The sequence below is a fragment of the Acomys russatus genome, chromosome 24 (genome assembly GCF_903995435.1).
Source record: "Acomys russatus chromosome 24, mAcoRus1.1, whole genome shotgun sequence".
NCBI lineage: Eukaryota > Metazoa > Chordata > Mammalia > Rodentia > Muridae > Acomys > Acomys russatus.
In genome coordinates this window covers 49,880,416-49,905,201 of record NC_067160.1, presented here as the reverse complement: position 1 = coordinate 49,905,201, position 24,786 = coordinate 49,880,416, and the positions used below count along the sequence as shown (strand labels likewise).

Genomic DNA, 24,786 nt, shown 5'->3' with positions numbered 1-24,786 from the left:
AGCTGGTAGCCTCTGAGGTGGGTCCTCGGTTTCTGGGCTTCTGTCTGTTAGAGTGCAGGTTCTCACACAGCCGCTAGAGCGCTGCTGTCTCCGGGCAACCAGCTGCAAGACTGCCCTCTACCTGAATCCACGTCACCAGAGCTGTCTGTGAAGCCTGTTGGTGTTCGTGAACGTAACACCAGACAGACATTCTCCACAGCGCTGAGCAGACGCAGCTCAGACAGCAGCCTGTTTGCAGCACATGCTTGAGCTCAGGGGACAGTAACCAAGGCCTCACTACAGGAGGGTTCACATTCTCTCGAGGATACTGACCTAAAAAATACATAACACAACAATAGCACCACATGACCAAAAATGGTGAGACACACACACAGTTGGTGACACACAGAGGATCTTGGAGGGTTTTGACTTTTTTCTTGAAGCAGGAAACACTGAGAGTCGGGGAGCCAACGAGGCTCTCATCAGCACACACAATACTAAGATAGATATATTGCTTGCAATTCCCGTAGAGTATAGCGTTACAAAAAGTACAAATTCCAAGTTCTGCAGTTTCCCTGGGAACTGCATAGAAAAGTTGTTGTGCACCTGAACTGGCTGTTTGAGGAGAGAGAGAAAAAACCCGAAAGAAAACAAAACAACAGAACTACAACACTGCTTGGAGAATTTTGTAGACAATTGCTACAAATTCCTGTCCTTTAGTGAGAGCGCTACCTCCCGACGGAGCAACTGGATGTAGTTACCTGGTATGTATGCGTCTACAGTACGGAATGAAGGTAGATTTGTAGGCCAGTAAAAACCTTGACAACCACTGCTCCTTTGGGGTTGGCTAGTATAACACTACATTGTGTAGAAAGGTCAGCACCACAGGCTGTCCAGTATACCTGGACAACGAACAAAAATTCCAAAATGGTTTCCCACTACAGTTGAAGGAATTTTATGGCATTTGGTTTATGTGTTTGTTAGGAAGCAGAGCTACGAACACTGTGACTTGCTTTGCTTGCATTTGGACACATGATTACTATATATGAAAGTCTAACTGACATTCTTCTGTAAGGGAAACGAAGGGCTAAAACTAACATAGTAGGCGGGGTTGAAACAGAGTCGGGCTCTGCTCACACTGTATTAAATTATATATTCCTCTTACATTCACCTCAACCAGAATAAACTCAAATCTGAGAATGTATATATACTATATATAATAACCACTTTATTATATATATATATAAATTGTCTAACTACCCCCTAAAAGTAATTTTAAATTAGAAAAGGTTACCCATTTGTACCAGCTGACGGCATCCTAGCCTCTCTCCATGAAAACGCACTGGGGTGAGCACCCACAGTGAGAGTGCCTGCCTCTTTTGGCAGAGAAAGTAGGGTCAACCAGTTGGCATAACTGAATCACTGGCAGAGTTGGGAGACACGTTCAGCCAAAGAGGAATACTGTCAGCCCGTTTTCCCTGGATACGCTGCCCTTCATGCTTTGAGCTCCTTGGGGGAGGGAAAAGGACGGGAGGGAGGGTAAACACAAGAAGTACCCCACCCAGAACCTTCAGGGAGACTAGCAAGAAACCGAGAGATTTCCAGCTGGTGGGAAAAAGCAAAGATTACAACAAAGCAAATCACAACGATGCATTGACTGATGTGCTTTGTTCAGGTACTCCTTCGCTGTCACGTTAGTCGGGCGCATCAGATACTGTGTGGATTTCCATGCGGGAATCTAGTGCCATCTCTGAGGCTGATGCATCACTTTCCAGTTTCTGTTCCACGTACACATCTGTTCTTTCCGGGGACTCCATGCGACTCCTGATCTCGGTAACACCCGGGTGGTTTTTCCTCAAGTGCTGGTTGAGGGTGCCCTGGAATGGAAAGCACTTCCCACAGACCTCGCAGCGGAATGGTTTGTCATCAGTGTGGCCCCGGATGTGGTACTCCAGCTGGTCCTTGCGTGTGTACTTCTTGCCGCAGAACTTGCACACAAAGGGGGTGATCCCCATATGCAGTCGCATGTGCCTGTCGAGGCTTCCCTTCTGGTTAAAGGACTTCCCACAGTAAATACAAATCAACCTCTCGTTGTACGGGTACCAGTAACCCCTGGCACTCCTCTCCCGGGGACTGCTCTCATAGCCAGGATTGTTCATCGTGGCTTCACTGTCAGAGCCTGGCACCACACCCTGCAGGTCACTGTGCAGGTGAACGGACAGAGCCCGCTTCTGGCGGGCCCCACGGCCTCGGAAGCAGCTCAGCATGGACCTGGATGGGCTAGAATTGCTCTGCCCTCCAAAGGCTTCTGGCACACTGGAAGGCTGGGAGGCTGCCTGCGAGTAGGGGTACGCATGCTGGAGCACAGAGCCGTAGGCGCCCACATTCACAGCCACAACTTGTTCCCCATCAACCATCTCCGTATGGTAGCCATCGTCACCCAGGGAGGAGCTGTCGGAACAGCTGGGCCGGTCAGACTTTTCCATCTTCACTTTCACCTCGGTGATCTGGTTCTCCCTCACCAGCAAGTCCCCTTGCTCATGGTCCCCTTCAATCTGAATCTCGTACTCAGACACGCTCCCACTGCTCCCCCGATCTGAGTGCCCCTCTTCCTGTAAGCGGCTCCGCAAGGCTTTGTTGGGCGTCGTCTCCATCCGGAGATCACTGCTGACTGGAGGCGGCCGTACCTGAGGGCAATACGGAGGGGAGATCTCAACAGGATTGGCGAAGAAGCTGCCATCTTTCACCCCATTCCGGCTCTCGGGATTCTCTTCAGCTCCGATGGTGACAGAGTCAACATCTCCCACACTGATCTTTGAGTGGATGCTCTCCAGGATCTGCGTGCACTTGTCGATGACACACTGCATCTGAAGAAAGCTGGCCGCTGTCAGAAAACTGACGACATCCTTCAGCTGCAAGGACATCCTTCCAGTGTAACAGAAGGAGAGCAATTGCTCAAACACGCTGGGGTTCTTAATCACAGATATAGACAAGCCGCTCATAGTGCTCAGTGCTGAATGGTCCCGGAAATATGGGGAGCTGGCTGCGAGCACGGCTTTGTGGGCTCTGAAAGGCTGACCCTGAATGTGGACGATGATGTCGCATAGCTTCCCTTGCAGGCGGAGCTCGTTTAGCTGGCTCAGGACAGTGCTGCTGTGCTCGGGCACATCAAACTGAATGAAACTGCTGCTGTCCATTTCTCCCGACACCAGGCGTGATCTGCAGAGACAAAGAGCATCCGTAACTCGCCAGGGCTCCTCAGCAAGAGCAAGCAGTGAAAACAGGAGCTCGCAGCAACTCTGCAGCTAGCACTCCTAAGGTCTGCCTGACCATTCTTCCTCTTGCTGAGGTCCTGTCTTCTTTTTGTTTTTGTTTTTCAAGACAGCTGTGTTAACAGCTCTGGCTGTCCTGGAACTTGTTTTGTAGACCAGGCTGGCCTCAAACGCACAGAGATCTGCCTGCCTCTGCCTTCCAAGTGCTGGGATTAAAGGCCTTTGCCACTATGCCCAGCTCTTGCTTAGTTTTTAATCTTCCATCTCTCCATTAATTCACCTAGAGCCAAATAAGTGAATGATCAGTTAGCTCAGTGTGATTATTATTATTATTTTTTTTTTCCGAAACAGGGTTTCTCTGTGTAGGCCTGGCTGTAGACCAGGCTGGCCTTGAACTCACAGAGATCCATCTGCCCCTGCTTCCTGAGTGCTGGGATTATAGGCATGCACCACCATGCCCATTTTTTTAGATTTACACTTGCAATGCCGAAAGAGGACACCAGATCTCATCATATATGCTTGTGAGCCATCATGTGGTTGCTGGGAATTGAACTCAGGAACCCTGGAAGAACAGCCAGTGCTCCTAACCTCTGAGCCATCTCTCCAGACTGCCTTATGTATTTTTGTATGTGTGCGATTTATGTTTGTGTACAGACAGGAACACATGTGAGTACATTCACGGGGGCTAGAGGTCAGTCTTCTTTCTTATCTTTTGAGAGTTGAGCTGGGAGCTCACCCACTGGCAAGTCTTATTGGTCACCAAGTCCAAAATATCCATGTCTTCTGCCCAGAGCACTGGGATAACAGGCACATGTCCCCAAAGTCATTTTTTATGCCTATGTACCACGTGCATGCAGTGTCATCAAAGGCCAGAATTGAATGTTGGGTCCACTGGGGCTGAAGTTACAGATGGTTGTGAGCCACCATGAGGGCTAGGGATCAAATCTGAGTTCTTAGTAAGAGCAACTGGTGTTCTTAACCACTGCCAAGTTTTGATCCAGCCCTCAAGTTTTGTTTTTTGTTTTTCTGAAATTACTATTTATTTATTTATTTATTTGCGCACGCGGGGGTGCCACCATGCATATGTAGAGGCCGGAGAACAACTTTTAGGAGTTGATTCCTTCCCTTACAAGGTTCTGGGAGATCAAAGTCAGCTTGTCAGGCTCTGAGGCAGATGAGGAGTTATCTCATCGCCCTCCTCAGCCTTTTTACACGGGTGTTAGGGATTGAAACGCCAGTCCTCATGCTTGTGCACAAACGCTCTATTGACTGAGCCATCTTCCTAGCCTCCACTTGTGTATTTCTAACTGGTATTTTTTCAAGTGTCTAGCAACCCAAACACAATGAGTGGAACAAACTTCTTTCCAGTGCAATCTTAATTTGGGTTTCCCCCACATAGCTCTGCAGGATAAGCAATGGTTAGTGCCTTGCAGAAAAGTTATTTGAGGCAAAAACAAGAGTAATGGGCACGCGTTGCTCATGGCATTAGCATGCTTGGGACAACTGCTTCCACCACTCCTGGCCTGGAATCTGCAGCTCCAGACAACTCAGAACCACTGAGGGGGCTGGTGAGACGGCTCAGTGGGAAAAGGCACTTGCTACCAAGCAAGAGAGCCTGAGTTCAATTTCACAGGGCTCATACAATGGAAGGAGAGTACCAATTCCTAAAAGCTGTCCTTTAACCTTAAGTGCACTGTGGTATGCATGCAAACACACACAGACACACAGACACACACACACACACACACACACACACACACACACACACAAATAGCACACAGGTGTTGAGGTAAACACAAGACTAGATCGAACAAGTCTATTTTTGTTTTTAAAATCCAACCAACAGATTCTGCTTTTGAGACAGGGCCTCACGCCACAGACCAGTCTGGTCTCATACTCGGGCTTTTCCTGCATGTTCCACTCTTAGGAGGATACCATCAGAAAGTGAAACACTCTTTTTATTACATGAGAAGGGGGTCATCACCATCTATTTCAAACAAAAAGAAAGAAAGGAAGAAAGAAAGTGAAACTCTCCTTACTAAGCATTGAATCAAAGCCAGGCAGTAGTGGTGCAGGCCTTTAATTCCAGCACCTGGGAGGCAGAGGCAGGCAGATCACTATAAATTCGAGGACAGTCTGGTCTACAAAGTGACTCCAGGACAGCCAAGGCTACACAGAGAAACCCTGCCTCCCGCCCCCCCCTCAAAAGTCAGTTTTTCTATAGCTTTGAAGCTTTTCATAATAAAAATTTGAGGCTTAGAAAACATCACCTACAACAAAAAGTACAAGGGAAGTCAGTGCCTTAACAATTTTATCTTAAGCAAATAGTGAAAATAAGTGATTCAACTCAGAAGGCTATAAAAACAAAGAAAAAGGGAAACAAAAATAATTTGCTAGATAAGTCTAACCCTAAGAGTCTTGCAGGAAAGGATCAATCAGTTAGTTTGACTGGATCATATCACATTTTCAATCTTGTCAGAATCTGAGTTAAAACATTTTAGTCAAGAGGAATGTTATGCTTCTATTTATCCTAGACTTCTGATTGAAATCTGCATGAAATGGACATATTTTTAGGATAACATAAATTGGCAGAACTAAATGAAAAAGACACAGAAGTGCCAAGGCACAAACGATCTCCAGGCCGTTCACGCTGTTCTAGCCGCGTATGGAGACACGGAAGGCATCTCAGTGCATCTGGTACAAACCTGATACCAGAGGATGGTGGCAGCAGAAAGAAGTCTGTTCTGTCTGAGGGACTGTAAGGCCCCATGCAAACACCAGGAATGAAGAACACCCTAGGTTAGGCCCTGCTAAAATGATCTCTGTGTGGCATCACAAAGTCAAAGGAGAAACTCACATGGCCATATCAACACCTTGCCAAAAATTCATCTCAGAAGTAACTACCCTTTCAGAATAAGAAATAAGCAAGAAAGAGCAGGATTCCTGAAGACATATTAACTAGTGACCACTGCCAGCAACGGCATCATCCTTAGAAAGAATCACTGTCTCTTCCCAAAATGTACCCAACAGAGGGCGTCTAGCCTCACAGCCTTACTGTTAAGAGCCATCCTGTTAAAGGAGCTCACTAGGCATGTGGGCTGTCTAAGACTCCCAAGGTCTGTACCATGATGCACCCCAGAACTGCTTCCAGCCTCTGACATGCTGTCAGGAGCCACTGATTTGGGCAAGTTCAGTAGACACAAGAGATCTCTGAAAGGGATCTGGTATTTTGCAAGGTCTATACCGTGATGTACCCCAGAATTGCTTCCAACTTCTGACTACCCTGCCAACTGTTCCATCTTTCTAAAATCTGGCATTAGAGCCAGGCATGGTGGTGCACACCTTTAATCCCAGCACCCAGGGAGGCAGAGGTAGGTGGATTACTGTGAGTCTAAGGCCAGCTTGGTCTACAAAGCAAGTCCAGGACAACCAAGGCTACATTCAAGGCCAGCCTGGTCTACAAAGCAAGTCCAGAACAGCCAAGAAAGATTACACAAAGAAACCCTGTCTCGAAAAACCAAAAAGAAAAAACATCTGGCATTGGTGTAAACTGTCACTTTCTGGGTATTGACCAGTTCTGATTGAGCAAACTTCCTACAAAATCTTGTTGAGGATGTACTGTTTGTTGTTCAGATGAATTAATCTCTTATTATGGAATTACTGATTTGATTAAAATAGTTTTAAAAGTTAAATTGTTTTAGGTCTTCTAAAACAATTTTAGAGAGTTTATGGCTGCAATAAATACTTTTGTGAACCTCCAGATGGCTCACCAGGGATAGCCTTGTAGCAGATTTGTGGCCTCAGATAAGCCTTCACTCTAGATGGTACCACGAATCCTGGTATTTCACCATAAATATAGGCAAGTTGGTTTAAACTTCCCATGAATCCAAGATGGAATGGGGCTATGTAGAGAAAGCACAAACCTTAATGTCTATATATACAAACTGTTCTGTTATAATTCCTTATATCTTGTCACTTTGTGGCATCATATGTTGTCATTTTAAATTTACTGTTTCTTAGAATGAAAGACAGATAAAATTGTTGTCCTGAACTCACTAGAAACTAAGATAGCTGGATATAGATAGTTAGATCAGTCCTAACTGAACAGGCATATATTACCTTTGTCACTCTGAACCCACTGTGAACTTACTATGTAATGGATACCTAGATAAGAAATGTTTAGCTTTAAAACATATAACCTGCTGTATTTTGGAATTTGTTTGTTTTCATGATTAATTGCCCTTTTTGACTAATAGATAATTCTCCTTTCTCAGAAGTCTGAGTACAGTAACCAACAATGAACGGTGTTGAGATCAGGGCCTGAACTTCAGTTGACGTTAAGATGCCTAACTTCATCCACCTTTTCTCTCGAATGTTATGTGTGTGAGAGTGGTTCATTTTTTATCTCTTTATTTCTTATTTTCCTGTATATTCACAAATAAGTTAGCAGACTAGCTTTACCATCAGCTTTTTAGGGCCTAGAAGGTCTAAGTTGGCTTACTGGAGATCTCCGCAAGGAGGCCTGTCTACAGATCAAAGAGCCTCCTTTTATGACCCCCATGCAGTCTCTAGCCAGAAGCCGCTTTTACAGCCTCAGCCATAGGAAACTTGTGGTCAGTTTAAGTTCTCCTCCTCAGCTGCAGTACAGTCAGTGACTAGAGAAGAAACCTTGGGCTCCCTTTTCTTCTTTCTCCTTTCAGTCCTGATCAGGTGCCTGAGCCATCAGCTCTGGCCACTCAAGAGATAAAGCGAACTGGAAGAGCATCTGCATCCAGCCCCAGAGACCCTACCCTGGACCTCCTCAGAGCTGCAAAGGCATTAACACCTTACCTCCTAGGCATTAAAGACATTAGCACAGTAACCCATCAGGAAGGGCCCTGCAGACAGGCACTCAGTTTAACTCAGCAGTTTGCAAACTCACTCAACTGTGGAGCTCTCCTCTAAGGTAGACATTAGTCATTAGTATTCCAAAGAATTGGTGTTCCCTAGAGCTCATTCTGGAGACACTTCAGTCAGAGGCATTCCCATCAGGGAATATACTAGATAAGGCTTTCTACTACTTTTCTTTTTCTTTTTAAATTTTGAAACAGGGTCTCTCTATAGCCCCGGCTATCCTGTAATTTATTATGTAGACCAGCCTGGCCTTGAACCCGGAGACATCTAACTGCCTCTGCCTGAGTTCTGGGATTAAAGGTGTGAAGGTATGCCTACCATACCTAGCTTTACCATCACCCCCCCTCCCCCTCTGTGTGGCCTTGGCTGTCCTGGACTCACTTTGTAGACCAGGCTGGCCTGGAACTCACAGAGATCCACCTGCCTCTGCCTCCCAAGTGCTGAGATTAAAGGTGTGCGCCACTACCACCCAGCACCATCACCATTTTTAACATTGTTGTGTTTGGAACCCTGACCCAAATCAACAAGGGAAAATGAAGGAGCACAGCCTTTTAGGAAAAGACAGAATTAACATTAAATGCAGATATTGACCATTTAAACAGAAAACACAGTGATGAGGATCTAAGAAGTAGATCAAAATAGCTACATTGAAAAACAAGACCAGGTATGAGAACAAGGTACAACCATAATACACCAGCAAGGAGTTGTAAGGGCTCTGTGGCCATAAAATGGAAGGAACAGGACAAAAAAGGTATTATCTTTATTTAGTGGGGGGGGGGACATGTACATAAGAAAGAGGGGGGGGGAGTAGGGAGGGAAGGACAGGGAGAGAGAGAACACATGTGGTAGTCAAAGGACAACTATGGCAGTCTTCTCTCCCCTTTCACCATGTGGGTCCCAGGTCATCAGGCTTTGTGACAAGCATCCTTACCTACTATCTTATTAAAGGATTTCTATGGGTAATTGAAGGGACATAAAAGTGATTTTAAAAATGCAACTATTCTAGAACATTGATGTCAGTAAGAATATAAGCCACACGTATTCAAAATGTTCCCTAGTTGCTACCAGTGCTCCAACCAAGCCTCCCCAACCCCACAGCACAGTGCTAGGCAGAGAACCCAGAGCCTCAAGCACCGCTAAGGAGACTCCACTGCTGTACAGCACTCTAGCCCACCTAGCAGCTATGCTTATTAAGTTTTAAATTTTTTAAGTAATTTAACCCAGTAGAGGAAACATCACAAGGCATTTTAAATTCCTCACCATTTCACACTTGGTTACCTGTCTCAAAAAACCAAAAAAGAAAAGAAAAATCTAGCTAGATTTAATGTACTGATGTCTGCTGTGTGCCGAGCACATGCGTCTAGGGGGTTATATGGTTTTTACCATAAATCCTGGTATGACTAGGTCATCTTCTGAATGAGGGTGTGGTCACAGAAGGCCTCTGGAGCAAAGACAACATTAAGATCAAAAACATGCAGAATGGTTCTAGAGCTCTGCGAGGGTGTGCAAGTCCTTCAGGGAAATCACAAGTATCAAGAGTGAGGAAGGAAGGACCTGCTGGAAGCATCTCTTTGGCAGGGACACGACATAAAGGGGCCGGAGAAGCTGCTGGTGGCAATGGAGATCACACCAAGATGGCTTCATGGGCGATTTCAAGTATGGAGAAAGGACAATTATTAAAAAGGTTGCCTGGGCAACTTGAGAAACTTCATAGCTAGCCCTTCCTGTATAGCCTTCCCTAGAGAGGAGTCATGTCCATGTACAAATGTGAAGGTGTGACTACAGAAGTAAAACTTTTATACCTTAAAAATGCTTGCCAAAAAAGGGCAGAAAAATATGAAAAGGATTTACAAACTACTTGGCAGAGTAGTATGAGACTTACAAATAATAGAAGCAAATATCACAACTGAAGACTCCAGGCAGGCATGGTGGTGCACACCTGTAACCCCAGCACTCTGGGAGGCAGAAGCAGGTGGATCTCTGTGAGTTCGAGGCCAGCCTGGTCTACAGAGTAAGTCCAGGACAGCCAACAGATACACATAGAAACTCTGTCTTGGAAAAAAAAAAAAAAAAAAAAAAAAAAACCACCCCCCAAACCACAAAAAACTCCACAAATATGAGCAGATGCTTTTAAAAAACAGAATAAAAATAGCCTTTTAGACAGAGAAAAATAGTCATTTCATCAGTAAACAAAAACTTAACAAGAGATACAATTCTTTCTCCATTTGGCAAGATTTACAAAAATACACCCATCACCTAAGAAAAGGTCAGGCATCACCATGTCTCATGGCGTTTTCCCAGCAGAAGGTGTCTAAACAGCAAATCAAACGGGGAAAGGAAGGCCTGAGGCCTCTAACGCGGCAGAGCATCTGAGATGGAGCATAAGCTGAAGGGTTCCCGAGAGGTCTCCTCTCGCAGGATGGCTGGTATAAAGAGGCTGCAGGAAAGCAGCGCAGCACACAGCTGCTAACACCCACAGGACCCCATCTTCCGGCAAAAGGAGAAAGAAGGCTCTCTCCTTTGCCTCACGGTAACGCTTCCCTAGGCAGTGACAGCAAGACTTGAAAACTCCTTCCCAGAGCTGCTAACAAGCAACACTCGGTAATAAGCTTCTGAGAAGTGGGCAAGGTGATCTTACGGTTAATTTCAGTTGTAGGCACAGAACCAGAACATAGTTCTAGGCACATAAGGAAAAGAAGAGGTGTAACTAATTTCAAGTTTTGTACCCCCATGGCCAGATTTATCCTTGTGGTCCCAGGACAGAACTCAGAGGCTTTGTGGGGATATCAGCTTCACCCATGACTCTCTGCTCATCAGGACCAGCAGCTTCCTAATTCTTCCTTGCACGAAATTTCAACAGGCCTACTTTCTTTCTATTTTTTTTATTTTTTGGTTTTTCGAGACAGAGTTTCTCTGTGTAGCCTTGGCTGTCCTGGACTCACTTTGTAGACCAGGCTGGCCTCGAATTCACAGTGATCCACCTGCCTCTGCCTCCTGAGTGCTGAGATTAAAGGCGCACGCCGGCTTCCAAAGGAACCTCAAGAGAATCCTGAACATGTACTTGCATGTGCTGGCTAAGAACTGTAGCAAGGTCTGGAGAGATTGCTCAGCAGTTAAGAGCACTGGCTGCTCTAGCAGATCAAATTTTGGTTCCCAGCACCCAACATGGCAGCTCACAACTATCTGTAACTCCAGTTCCAGTGGATCTGATGCCCACTTCTGGTCTCCTTGGGTGCCTGTATGCATACAATGTACATACAGTCAAGCAGGCACACACATGTAATTTTTTACACATGTAATTAAAATATATATATACACACACACACATGTAATATACCTTAAAATCTTCCTCATTGTTTCCAGATTCATAACTCCAAGGACAGCTACGTAACAATGTGTTTAGCCAATGTCAACTAATGCAAAAACCAGGAAGCACACTAATCAGCCATTACACACAGGATGGTGACATGTGTTGCAGACATCTTGGCTCTCTTTCCTAACTTCTTGCAGAAGAACTGAGAGCTTTGCACTTCAACCTATAAAGCTGGAACATCTTCTAAGAGATGGTGAGTGCCCACTGGTTTGCCAAGACCACAGGAGGAGCTGCTTCCCACAAGGGCCAGCGTCAAGCACTAAGCCATTGCAGCTTGCTGACCTGGAGGGGAGAAGCCCCTTCTGATGTGCATGTGCTTTCCTACCAACGAGGCCACCACGTTTCTCACACTTCGTGGCGATCTGAATGGCAGGCTGAAGGAAGCCAGGCTCTGAACTGCCTTTTCTTATTCTCTGCCTGCAGTTGCCTTTTTGCTGGATTGTCAGAACTCTTTGTAAATTAAGGAAATTACCCTGTCATTTGTGCTGCACTAAGATTTAATTGCAATCAGTAAATGGCATACTAACCGGGGACGTAGATTATTTCTCTGCACTGATAGCAAATACTCAACATCAACTCCCACACACAGCAACCACGGGGAACGCAAGGACTCACAAAGTCCCTGTCTTGCAGTTTGACATCGGCTTAACGCAGCTTTCTCCCAGCCCAGGGAGAGATGGGAATCAAATTCATTTTTGATAATGTAGAGATGTGATTTATATTCATTTTTCATTTAGATTAAATTTGCAGCTGCTTCAGAAAACAATAATGAATTTGATTATTCCACTCACTAAAAACATTAGGATCAGTGTTCTTTAATTTAGTAGATTAATCATGTCTTCCTAGGACGTTATAATAGGCAAAAACAAAGCAACAACAACAAAAAACCCCTAGTCATTTACCCTATATTTTAACTCTAAAAACAAGCACATATAAACTGGATTTGACCCCCTATGGTGCTATTAATAGCTATTTTGCTTTTGTCTGTGAAAGCTATGCTTTAGGTAAGAGCAGGCAACACTACTTCCCAGCACACAAGGAATTAACTGAAACTGGCTACTGCTTCAGCAATGTCTTCCTGGTCCTCTTGTGCTTATTCAAGCAGTGGGAAGATAATCTCCTGCAGTCACAGCCCTTAGCCCTCCCGGGCATGACCATCAGAAATCGCCACTTACTGAATGTGATGCACGCCTCACTTCAAGGAGCCCTGTGCCTCCCAGTGAGGTGGATACTGTCATTCCACTTTAGAGATGAGACTGCACAAGGCTGACTTTCCTAGCATCGTTTCCATGTTTGCCGTCTGGATCTCCTATGGGGTAAGCCCCTGCTTCACTGGGCTCAGGACAGGAAGTGAAGCAGCAGAGGAAGGAGCATAAAGAGACAAGTAGCAAGCATCTTCCTATTGCTAAGATAGTGAAGTACAACTGCTCAAAGCATTCTGTTTCCACATCAAAACCACCTGTTCATGCCCGTTCTCCCAGCAGAGTAGCAGGAAAACAGGAGGCCAGCCTAGGCTACAAGCAGATCCCTCTGAAAGCAACACAAACAAGCCTGTGCAGGTAGGTAAGAGTTACGATCAGGAAACCATCAGGGGGGCAGGGGGTTCCCTAATGAAATGCACGACCTCTTCCAAGATCAGTCATGATGCCCTTGGATTCTTCAGACCCCTTTCTCTGGCTCATTATACCTGCTTTAAGCAAAAAGCCCTCTCTCCATACAAAAGCCTTAATTAGTTAGAAACCACAAAGCTGCGGCTCAGGTGACAGACAGCCCTTTGCTGATTCAAGGTGGACATCTCAAGAGACCAGATGCCACCAAGACAACACAGGTTCAGCCAAGTTCAACAGAACACAAAGCAGCACTGAGACTAGAGTTCAAAGAGCAGGAGTAAACTCTGGGAGGTGTGGAGCACTGAGCGAGCGTGAGGATGCTGAAGAGGGGGCTCCAGACAGCAGGGAGGTCTAACTGATAAGGTGAGTCAAAGAGGGAGAAGGTGGGCATACTAAGGGAGGCCACAGCCTAGCACTGCGGGCACGGCCACAGGGAGAGGAGCTACCACTCCTCCCACAGACCAAAGGAGAAGGGAACAAAAAGCCTAACAGAAGGCCACATGGCAATGGGGTTACTTGAAAGCTTTGCACGGCCCCACCAGAAATAGCTCAGGACATACTGCTGCACTGTGGATGCCGCACAGCGCGCTGCTCTGAAATGCAAGACGACCTGACCCTAAGCTCAGTTCCAGGCCTCCCTGCACAGTCATGTTTTTTACCTGAGGGAGCTCTGGAAGAAAAGGGCACTGTGCAGAGACCGACAGACATGCTGAGTTGAAAAGAGACACCAGTGACTAGCCCTGCTCCTTCACACGGGTGTGGACAAAGGAGGCAAAAAGGCACTCTTACAGGTGGATGTCACTGTAGGTCACCTGCAGGGTGAAATCAAAGGCCTGGCTACACAGCTCCTGAAGCCTTCAAACGATTGCCTGCTTGCTAGTGTCCTAAAAACAAGTGAGCAATGTTCAGCTTGCTTTGGCTTTCTCCTGAATACCATCAATATTCATTCATTCATTCATTTTTGTTTTTCAGAGACAGTTCAGCAGGTAAAGGTACCTGCCACCTAAGCTGATCACCTGAGTTGGACCCTTGTGACACACATGGTAAGAGGAGAACTAACTCCCACAAACTGTCCTGAAACAGGCCCTCCTCCACATGTGCACAGCGACATGTGCATGTACCCACATAGTACATAAAGGAATCCAACAAAACTTTTGTTTGTTTTTTGCTTTTTTGAGACAGGGTTTCTCTCTATAACAGCTCTAGCTGTCCTGGACTCAGGCTGGCCTCAAACTCACAGAGATACACCTGCCTCTGCCTCTCAAGTGGTGGGATTAAAGGTGTGTGTCACCACTGCCCAGCCAAAAGTTATTTTTAAGGGGGCTGGAGAGACGTCTCAAAAGTTAAGAGCACTCTCTGCTTTTCCAGAGGTCCTGAGTTCAATTCCCAGCAACCACACTATGACTCATAACCATCTATAATGAGATCTGGTGCCCTCTTCTGGTGGGCAGGCATACATACAGACAGAATATTGTATATATAATAAATCTTTTGTTTGTTTGCGTTTGGAGACAGGGTTTCTCTGTGTAGCCCTGGCTGTCCTGGACTGTCTTTGTAGACCAGGCTGGCCTTGAACTCAAAGAGATTCCACCTGCCTCTGTCTCCCAAATGCTGGCATTAAAGGCGTGCACTGCCACACCTGGCTTAAAAAAAATTTTTTTAAAGATCTTAGAATATAGAAACACGCTTGCAGAAGTGTATGTATGTGTATGTTTCAAATACGTGTATACACGTATGTTGCAGAAGTATCTATATAATATAAAACAAGGCATCCATTGTGTTTTACTTTTCTTTTCTTTTTCTGCAGTCACAAAAGAGTGGTTAAGAAAAAAGCAGGTGCAGTGGCATGTAGTCCAAGCTACTTGGGAGGAAGAGGCAGGACACCCACCTGGCCCAGGAGTCTGAGGGCAGCCTGGGCAACAAAGAGAAGGTCTGTACGAAACAAGATACCGAGGGCTGGAGAGATGGCTCAGTGGATAAGAACGCTGTCTGCGCTGCTCTGTGCTGCTGCACGCCTTTAATTCCCAGCACTTGGGAGGCAGAGGCAGGTGGATCCCTGTGAGTTCAAGGCCAGTCTGGTCTACAATGCAAGTCCAGGACAGTCAAGGATACACAGAGAAACCCTGTCTCCAAAAACAAACCAAAACAAAACACAAAACCTGTCTGTTCTTCCAAAGATCCTGCGTTCAATTCCCAGCAAGCACATGATGGCTCACAACCATCAATAATGAGATCTGATGCCCTCATCTGGCATGCAGGGCCACATGCAGATAGAGTACTCATACATAAAATAAATAAATAAATAACATCTTAGAAAAAAAACAAAAACAAAACAATCCCAGTGGGGGCTGGGGAGATGGCTCAGAGGTTAAGAGCTTTGGGTGTTTGTCTAGAGGTCCTGAGTTCAATTCCTAGCAACCACATGGTGGCTCACAACCATCTGTAATGAGATCTGGAGACCTCTTCTGTCTGATGCTCTCTCCTGTCATGAAGTCATACATGCAGATAGAGTGCTTATATACACAAATACACAAATAAATAAATCTTTAAAAAAAAAAAAAAAACAATCCCAGCGCTTGGGAGGCAGAAGCAGGAAGATCACTGTGAGTTCAGGGCCAGCCTGGTCTACAGAGTGAGTCCAGGACAGCCAAGGCTACACAGAGAAACCCTATCTCAGAAAACCAAAACTGACAAACAAACAGATAAGCAAATCTATAACAAAATACAATGCAGTTGTTAAAGGGACAGACAGAGCTGGGAAGCGGTGGCGCATGGCTGTAATCCCAGTACTCAGAAGCAGAGGCAGGGGTATTTCTGTGACTTGGAGGACAGCCTGGTCTACAGAGTGAGTTCCAGGACAACCCAGGGCTAAACAGAGAAACTCTGTCTCGGAACAAACCAAAAAAGAACAGATACACTGTGTATGCGTCAATATAGAAGCTCTATGATGTACTTAAGAGTAAACAGATGTGGAATAATTTATACATGTTAATGCCCAGATGCTGCTCTGAGGAGGTCCAGGGTAGGGTCTCTGGGGCTGGATGCAGATGCTCTTCCAGTTCGCTTTATCTCTTGAGTGGCCAGAGCTGATGGCTCAGGCACCTGATCAGGACTGAAAGGAGAAAGAAGAAAAGGGAGCTCAAGGTTTCTTCTCTAGTCACTGGCTGTACTGCAGCTGAGGAGGAGAACTTAAACTGACCACAAGTTTCCTATAGCTGAGGCTGTAAAAGCGGCTTCTGGCTAGAGACTGCATGGGGGTCATAAAAGGAGGCTCTTTGATCTGTAGACAGGCCTCCTTGCAGAGATCTCCAGTAAGCCAATGTGAATTTAGGCTTATTAGCCGTAGAAGGCTGATGGCCTTGAATCTGCTAACTTATTTGCGAATCTACAGAGAAATAAGAAATAAGAGAGATAGAAAATAACTACTCACACACATGCATTCAAGAGAAAAGGTGGATGAAATTAGGCATCTCAACTTCAACTCGTCAGGTTTCCCAATCTCAACACATACATTCAAGAGAAAAGGTTCAAGAGAAAAGGTGGATGAAGTCAGGCATCTTAAGCTTCCCAATTTCAGTGCCGTTTATTGTAGATAACCATACTTAAACTTCTGAGAAAAGGTATTACATTATAGTCGGAAAAGGCAATTATCAGGAAAACAGATGAATTCTAAAATACAACAGGTTACATGTTTTAAATCTAAACATTTCTTATCTAATTATCCATTACATAAGTTCACAGTGAGTTCAGAGTGACAAGGCCTGAAAGTTACAAGAATATACGACTTATCAATTAGGATTGAACTAACTATACATTATCCAGCTATCTCTTAGGTCATAATGAGTTCAGGACAATAATTTCATCTGTCTTTCATTCTAAGAAAGAGAGTAAATTTAGCTTCATTCTACCTTGGGTTCATAGGAAGTTTAAACAAACTTGCCTATATTTATGGTGAAACACCAGGATTCATGTGCCATCTGGAGTGAAGGCTTATCTGAAGCCACAAATCTGCTACAAGGCTATCCTTAGTGAGGCATCTAGAGGTCCACAAAGGTATTTATTACAGCCAAAAACTAACTTTAACTTTTAAAATTATTTGGGCCGGGCGTGGTGGCGCACGCCTTTAATCCCAGCACTCGGGAGGCAGAGGCAGGCGGATCGCTGTGAGTTCGAGGCCAGCCTGGTCTACAAAGTGAGTCCAGGATGGCCAAGGCTACACAGAGAAACCCTGTCTTGAAAAACCAAAAAAGAAAAAAAAAACTTTTAAAATTATTTGAATCAAATCAGATTTCCATAATCAGAGATTAATTCATCTGAATAACAAACAGTGCATCTTCAACAAAATCCTATAGGAAGTTTGCTCAACCAGAGCTAGTCAATACTCAGAAAGTAACAGTTCATACCAATGTCAGATGTTTTTTCTTTTTGGTTTTTCAAACAGAGTTTCTCTGTGTAATTTTTGGCTGTCTTGGATTCACTTGGTAGACCGGGCTGGCCTTGGAATCACAGTGATTCCCCTGTCTTTGCCTCCCTGGGTGCTGAGATTAAAGGCATGTGCCACCATGCCTGGCTCTAATGCCAGATTTTAGAGAGATGCAACAAAGCACAACTGACAGGGTAGTCAGAGGTTGGAAGCAATTCTGGGGTACATCATGATACAGACCTTGCAAATAATGGATCACTTCCAGAGATCTCTCATGCCTACTGGACTTCCCCAAACCAATGGCTCCTGACAGCATGTCAGAGGCTGGAAGCAGTTTGGGGGTGCATCACAGTACAAGACCTAGTGAGTACAGCATCACCTCCTAGACAGCCCACATGCCTAGTGAGCTCCCTTAACAGGGTGACTCTTGGCATATACACATGATTTTTTTTTTTTAGACAGTCTTACTCTATAGCCCAGGCTGGCTTCAAACTCAAGGCAACCATCCCTCCTACCTCCGCCTCCCAAAAATGCAATTTTAGTATAGTCATGCCCAGCTTTACAGCTGACTCTTCAACAACACAGGGGCTCAAGGTACTAACAATATCTTTGAGTATGTTTTGATTCTCCAAAAACTTAACCAATAGCCTGCTGGTGCCTGACAATCTCACCTGTAACAGTAAACTGACACACACTCCTGGGTTACAAGTATCATACACAGAGAGACCACACAAGAACCCCAAAAGAACACTTTTTACTGACACATACAAGTCACTGGAGTTAGCAAGTATGGCAGGAGCTGCAGGAGTCAGCTATGGAACTACACTAGCAGTATCTGCAGTTATGATTAAAGAGTGTGTTTAGTTTTGTTTTCTGAGACTACTGGCCTGAAACTCAGCATTTATAGCAACCCTCCTGTCTTTGACTCCAGATGTAATAGTGCATCTTTAGGTCTGGTTACATTTTTCTTTTAAGATTTATTTATTTATTTATTATGTACACAGTGTTCGCCTACACGTACACCTTCAGGTGAGAAGAGGGCATCAGATCACAATATAGATGACTGGGAGCCAACATGTGGTTGCTGGGAATTGAATTCAGGACCTTTGCAAGGGCAGCTAGTCCTCTTAACCTCTGAGCCATCTCTTCAGCCCCTGTTTACATTTTTCGAAACTACAAAAGACAGCATTTATGGCTTGTGTTTATGCATGCACATGACTGTAGCTTTGTGGTAGAAAATGACAGAATACTGTCTACATGCTATACATTTGAGACATACCTTTTCGTTATTGTCTTCCAAATTTCTAGACTATGGTTTCTGGGATTTTTTTTCAAATTGTAGGGGAAAAATATATACATATATACACATACAAATTAAGTAGACCCATTAAGGGTTTAAGGATTTAACTCAGGGCTAGGGTACTTGCATTAGCAAATACAAAGCCTGCATGAGTGACCTAGTACAAGAAGCACAGCAGGAATATCAGAACACTGGGCTAGGAGAAAGAAATGGAATTCTGAGGCAGCCACAGTGAACATGCATCCATAGAAGGACTCACAAGGACGCAGTGTGGGCTGGCATGCACTCTGGGGCGCAGAAGTGGGCAGTAGGAAGTATGAAGTGGGCATGGGAAGAGGCTAGGGACTGACCAACCCTGAAGAGGGCATTGCATTAAAGAGCCAGAAGGGGTTAGGGAAAAAAAGAAGAGCTGAGAACAAAAGAATGCGCTTGCTCCTGGGAAGAGGCCTTCCACCATAGCAATAGTGGGTCAGAGTCAACACACCCGATTCTCTCTGAAACGCCATTTCCAGTGACAGGACAGGCAGTAAAACCCAGCACCACGCCTGGTATTCCATGTGAGGAAAATGAGCACAGAAACCTTAGCAACACCTTCATACGCCACAACCTGTGCCGGGGTGGGGTGGGGGTGGGGGGCTCCTAAACTTCACCTGGACAGAACAGCATGTGTGATCATGGGTAAAGCCTCAGCATGCTCTCTCTCCCCATGACAACCAGAACAAAAGCACAGCACAGTCCAAGCTACGGGAGCTGTCTCACTCACTCCCAGATGAGCTCTTAGGCAGGGACCTCACAAGAAGCTCTCGCTGTGAGTCAGCTGATGTATCCTAAAGCAAGCAGGTAAGCCAAGCCCTCAGGATGAAGACCCGGAGGTGCAAAATCTGCAAGGTAGCTGACTCCTATCTCACCTGGAAACACTGCTGCTTCCTTCCGGAGATGCTACACTTCCTTTAAAAATGCCGGGTTACACTTCCAGGAAAAGAAAGGAGGTGACAAATTTGGAAGCTGCTTGAGGCACTAGGAAGGACCACTATTCACAAGATGCTTGTGATCCCAAACTCGGGCTGCAGGAAGCATTGTGATGCTGATGAAATCAAGGCGAAGGGGAAAAAAGGAGGAAATGGCATTCTGTGATGGATATTCATGAAGGGCGCTTCCTAATTTAAAGGAAAACAAGTTTAGAGTTCTTACTGCATTAATTCATGTGAGAGAACATTTTTATCCGAACTGTTACATTTCTGAGCGAGGCGCTAACACTCTTCAGGTCTGCCCAGATACACTAATTTGGGGAGGGTGCGATTTATCTTAGTCAATGCAAAACATTGGAAGCCGCTTCTGAGAGAGGCAAGGCTGCTTCAACCTCACCAGCATCAGCGAGGACAAGCTGCTCTTAGCTCCTGCCCTGCACACTGTGCAGAGGAAGCTATTCCCGGCAACAGACACAGATGTTGCAACTGCTCCCCACTGCACAGATGAGGAGACACACTCCAAGACACCAGGAACTTTCCTGGGGTCACTTCCCAGGGGGAAGTGAAACCACATTCGTTACTGCATAGGAAGAGAACTTTAACTCAGGAATCCTGATTGGCCATGTCGGTTTTCTTGGTGCTGATCCTCATGATCCTAACTTCAAGTGGCAAATCCAGTCAAGATGTCCTATAAGCTCAGTTGGTCTGACACGGTGGTGAGGGGGCCATAGTGCCAAGCTGGACAAACACTTCAAACGGTTTTCTAAATCTGACTATGAAATGCTCATTTTTTTTTTTACGCTGTTAGTAAAGTAGGCCCTAACAAGTGTCTCACTTCTAAAGTTAGGGTTTTACTATGTTACCCAGTTGGACTCAAACTACTGAGTTCAAGTAATCCTCCTGTCTCAGCCTCTCCAGTAAGGTACCAGAGTTTTGCACCACTGTTCCTGGCTAGTTGCTTCACATTCGAATCACGAGCTGAAAGATGCTTCAGGCAGGAGTAAGCTTTCTGAAAGCAAGATCCTTGAAATAAATTAAGGTGCAACAGCTTATCTGCTCATGGCTGGCTTTTCAGGAGACCTGGAAAACACACTCGTTCCACCTCTTATAACAAACGGATTAGAAAGGCTCACCTTGAATTGCATTCTTCCAGGGTGCTTTCCATGCCAGCAACATCAACAGAAAATAACCATTAGAAGCTTAACTGCGCTCAGTTGGTGACCTTCACTAAGCTAAATTCAGCAGTTTGTCAGCTACAAAACATTAAATGGACACAATTAAGTCTGAAAGCATGAAACAGAATTTCAACTAAAATAACATGAAAATCAATGGAAGTATAATAAAATGATGGGACTCTAGGTTCATGACACTTGACATTCTTGCTTCAACCAAAAGGGAAAATAGAGATGTACAAATCGGATAGGTAGAGCTTGGCAGCCCATCTTTTCTCCAATCCGATGCACCACACCTAACTGTAATAAGATGTCTTCAGCAGTTCCTAAATTCTGCTACCTGCTTCGTATGGCATCTTCATTAAAAATCACAGCGGCAAACTGGGCGTAGTGGCACAGGCCTTTAATCCCAGCACGCAGGAAGCAAAGGCGGGGGACCTTTGAGTTCGAGGCCAGCCTGGTCTGCAGAGTGAGTTCCAGGATAGCCAGGGCTACACAGAGAAACCTGTCTTGGAAGAAGGGGGAAAAAAATGACAGCAGCCGTTGAGCGGGCTCCGTCTACAATGTGCTTACTTTGCAAGCATGAGGGCCTGAACTTGGATTCTCAGCACCCATGTAAAATGCCATGCACAGAGGCTCATACTTGTAGTCCCAGCACCAGGGAGGTGGAGACAGGAGACTTTCTAGGGCTTGCTGTCCAACCAGTCTGAGACCCTGTCTTAGAAGATAAAGTGGAGATGGGACAGAGGTAGGAGAAGTTACCTGACATGTTAGCACAAGTGGACACACACGTACAGGTGCACATGAATACACATACACCTTTAGAAATCCTACAACGCAGACTTTATTACACATTACAAGAAAAATCAGGCTCAAGCTAGCATGTGTGAGGCCCTGCGTTAATTAAATCTTCAGCACCAGAAAAGAAAAGGAGCGAAAGAAAAGGCTAGCTCAGAGAATGTGATAAAATGCTACGGTCACATGGCTAGTGAGTGGCTGTGCTGAGAGTCAAATCCAGGCCTATCTGATGCCCTGGCTTGCTTTTCCAGAGCCTTAGACTTAAGAATTACACTTTTTTTTTTTTCCTTTCCTGATACTGTTTCACAGAATTTACCCTGTGCTTTCTGCATCTAAGAATAAAATGGAAAACATCCACCTAGAAATGCAACATTAAGTACCAGTAGTTACAGAAGACAGAGAAAGCTAATAACTAGCAACAGTTTCTCCTTTAAGAAAAGTTGTTTAGCAACAAAAATCAGGAACGATTTGAGGACCTATTATCAAAATTCCAATTCCAGCATCAGGTAGCAGAAGGAATCTGAAAGAAGCGTTAACATGCTGTGACTTCAAACAAAACTCCTGCTCCAGCTGGGACGAGACAGGCTCCATAACCAAGCAAGCTAGCTTCGGAGTCCCAGTGCCACAAAGGCATGGGGGCAGGGCGGAGAGGGAACACCCTGTGGAGGAAGTGTATCTTCAGCAGGGGCTTGAAGGAAGTGAAATGGAGAATATGCTCAGAGGACTGGAACAGCTCTGCAGCCAGTCATCCCCTGGCCAAACGAGGCCAACGGAGGCCAGGAAAGAAGTCAGGTTCAGCTGGATGGAGTATACCAAACCTAAGCGACCCTTCTAGGGGGGCTGGGGGAAAGTAGCAGGGGCGCCATGCAGCAGGCAGTGACCAGACTGCCGGGACTCCCCAGCTCACAATGTCTCTGCCTCTAGCACCCCTGGCCTCTAGTTTCTGGAACATGCCTGCCTCTAGAATAGTTTCAACTTTGACCTAGTGTTCAAGATCTTTCAGGAACTAAGCCTAATCAATATTTCCTCTCCCTCCTTGGCCAGGAGACTGATCTAGTCACGAACTCCATAGGCTCTCCCCCCCCCCCCCCGCAACCCCCATCTGAATCCTACTCACCCTTAACACCCAGTTCAAGTACCACCCTTTCACTAAGCCCCGCAACCACCTCTCCTGACCTTTACCTCTCCTGCCTAATTCTATAGGACACAGCCTTGTCTCACCAACATTACCTTTTCACAGGCAATGTCTAAACCCCGATGGTAAAGCCTTGAAGATTCAGGGTGCCTTCAGCCCCTAGCCTCCACCACTCGCAGCATGACATTTACTAAAGCAAGCAAGCAAGCATTCAACTAATTTTTTTTTTAACTTCCTATACTAAGTTTGGCGTTAGCATAAAGGAAGGATGGGGGGAGGGTGAAACCTCTGGAGTCAGAGACCAGCTAGCTACGAAGCTGTTGCAATAATCCAGATGTGAAGCACAGACTATACTAGGGAACAAAGAGAAAATGGGCAAACACCAACAGCAAAATGTTTGCATGCAAAACATTCCACAGGGAAACTACGGGCGACAACAAGGAACGACGAAGGATCAGCAGAGCTATTTCCAAGAAAACGTTTCTGGGAATCATTTAAAAAAAAAAAATCTCCCTGTGACAAAGTGCACGAAGTGGTTAAAAAGTCTACATCTGGAGTAGCGGGGGAGACTTCAGTAAAACTGTCCAGCATGTTGAACCAGGCAACAGACCTTGCAATGTCAGATAGTCACAACATGAGGGGTCTGCAGGCAGTTCATCTAAACTCTCAATTCTCACGTGGAGAAACTGAGGCCCAGCAGGGAAAAGACTTGCCGAAAGCCTCAAGATGGAGCGTCCCAGATTTGAGTAACCCCTAAGCAGTCACTTGGCCTAAGCGAGCAGTGTTTTACACGCCCCCTCCCCGGGCTGTCCCCAGCCGCGCGCCAGTGGCCACGGAGACCACCCCGACCAAGCTTAACACGCGCCGCCTGTTTACCTGGCGCAAGGCAGTGGCCGGAGGCATCAGCTCCTGGGCAGCCTCCCGCTGACCGCCCTCCAACCTCCCGCCAGGCCCGGCCTGGCTCTCCCGGGACCACGGTCACTAAGACCCCTCGGTACCGGGAGGGTGAGCGAGCCGCTCGGGGCGGAGGCTGGAGAGGTGCAAGGCAGCTGCCCTGGTTCGCCCCTCCGGGCCAAGCGCCTGGCCTCCGGCAGGTGCCCGGGCCTCAGGACCCCACCCGGCCAGCCCCGGCACTGACCAGGCAACGTCTCGCCCGCCCCGCCGCGCCCACGGCGGGATCGGACAGCTGTCCCACCGGCCGTCCCGACCCTGCCGCCTCCACCCGCGGCCAGCCAGCCTCACCTGGGCCGTGCGCCGCGATCACATCGCCCTCCCGCGGCGCCCCCTCCGCCGCAGCCGCCGCCACCGGCGCCAGGCCCTTCCCCGCCGCTCCCGCTGCCGCCCCTGCCCGCGCCCCCCGCCCCCGGAAGCGCTTCCAGGCCCCGCCCCCTCGGCGCCCGCGCTTCCGGGCAGGCGCGGACCCGGGCGGGTGTTGCTGCGGCCCGGTCTCTCGCGGGTGGCCGGAGTCTGGTCGGGACCCTGGTTTCTGGCCGGTGCTGCAGGCAGACCAATGAACGGGCGGGCGGCTGAGCAGCAACCTGGCTCTGGAGCCTGAAATTCTGACTCTGCAGCCTGTGGCCTTCCACCCGTCCTCTCCTCGGCGCCCCCTGCTGGCCGGAGCAGGACTCGGTTACAGGAGTGAGCCCCCATGTCCAGCTACCTGGGCAGGTTTTCTCTTCTGCAAAAAGACAGCGACCTGGCTTTAAAACAAACAAGAGCTGGAGAGATGGCTCAGCAGTTAAGAGTGCTCAGGTTCAATTCCCAGCACCCACTTGACAGCTCACACTTGTCTGTAATTTCAGTTTCAGGGGATCCAACACCCTTTTTGGCCTCCTCAGACACACCACGCACACACGTGATGTG

The 24,786-nt window shown here is 46.5% G+C and overlaps 2 protein-coding genes across 5 annotated transcripts in view; one reads left to right on the top strand and one right to left on the bottom strand.

Moving 5' to 3' along the window:
• Rpl12 (ribosomal protein L12) overlaps window positions 1-24,786 on the top strand; it is a 1,083,577-nt gene that overhangs the window by 435,813 nt on the left and 622,978 nt on the right. The gene's annotated exons all lie outside the window — the stretch shown is intronic.
• Zbtb34 (zinc finger and BTB domain containing 34) lies at window positions 88-24,233 on the bottom strand. 4 transcript variants are annotated; one of them, XM_051166245.1, is made up of 3 exons: window positions 24,166-24,183; window positions 20,952-21,071; window positions 88-3,198 (listed from the first exon to the last, which is right to left on the bottom strand). In XM_051166245.1, exons 2-3 carry the CDS (start codon window positions 20,981-20,983, stop codon window positions 1,674-1,676), a joined length of 1,557 nt encoding a protein of 518 aa, XP_051022202.1. In that variant the 5' UTR covers window positions 20,984-21,071; window positions 24,166-24,183; the 3' UTR covers window positions 88-1,673. The 4 variants fall into 4 exon arrangements, with proteins under 4 accessions (XP_051022202.1, XP_051022203.1, XP_051022201.1 ...); XM_051166246.1 differs by lacking the exon at window positions 20,952-21,071 and having other exon boundaries at window positions 24,166-24,233; XM_051166244.1 differs by lacking the exon at window positions 24,166-24,183 and having other exon boundaries at window positions 20,952-21,233.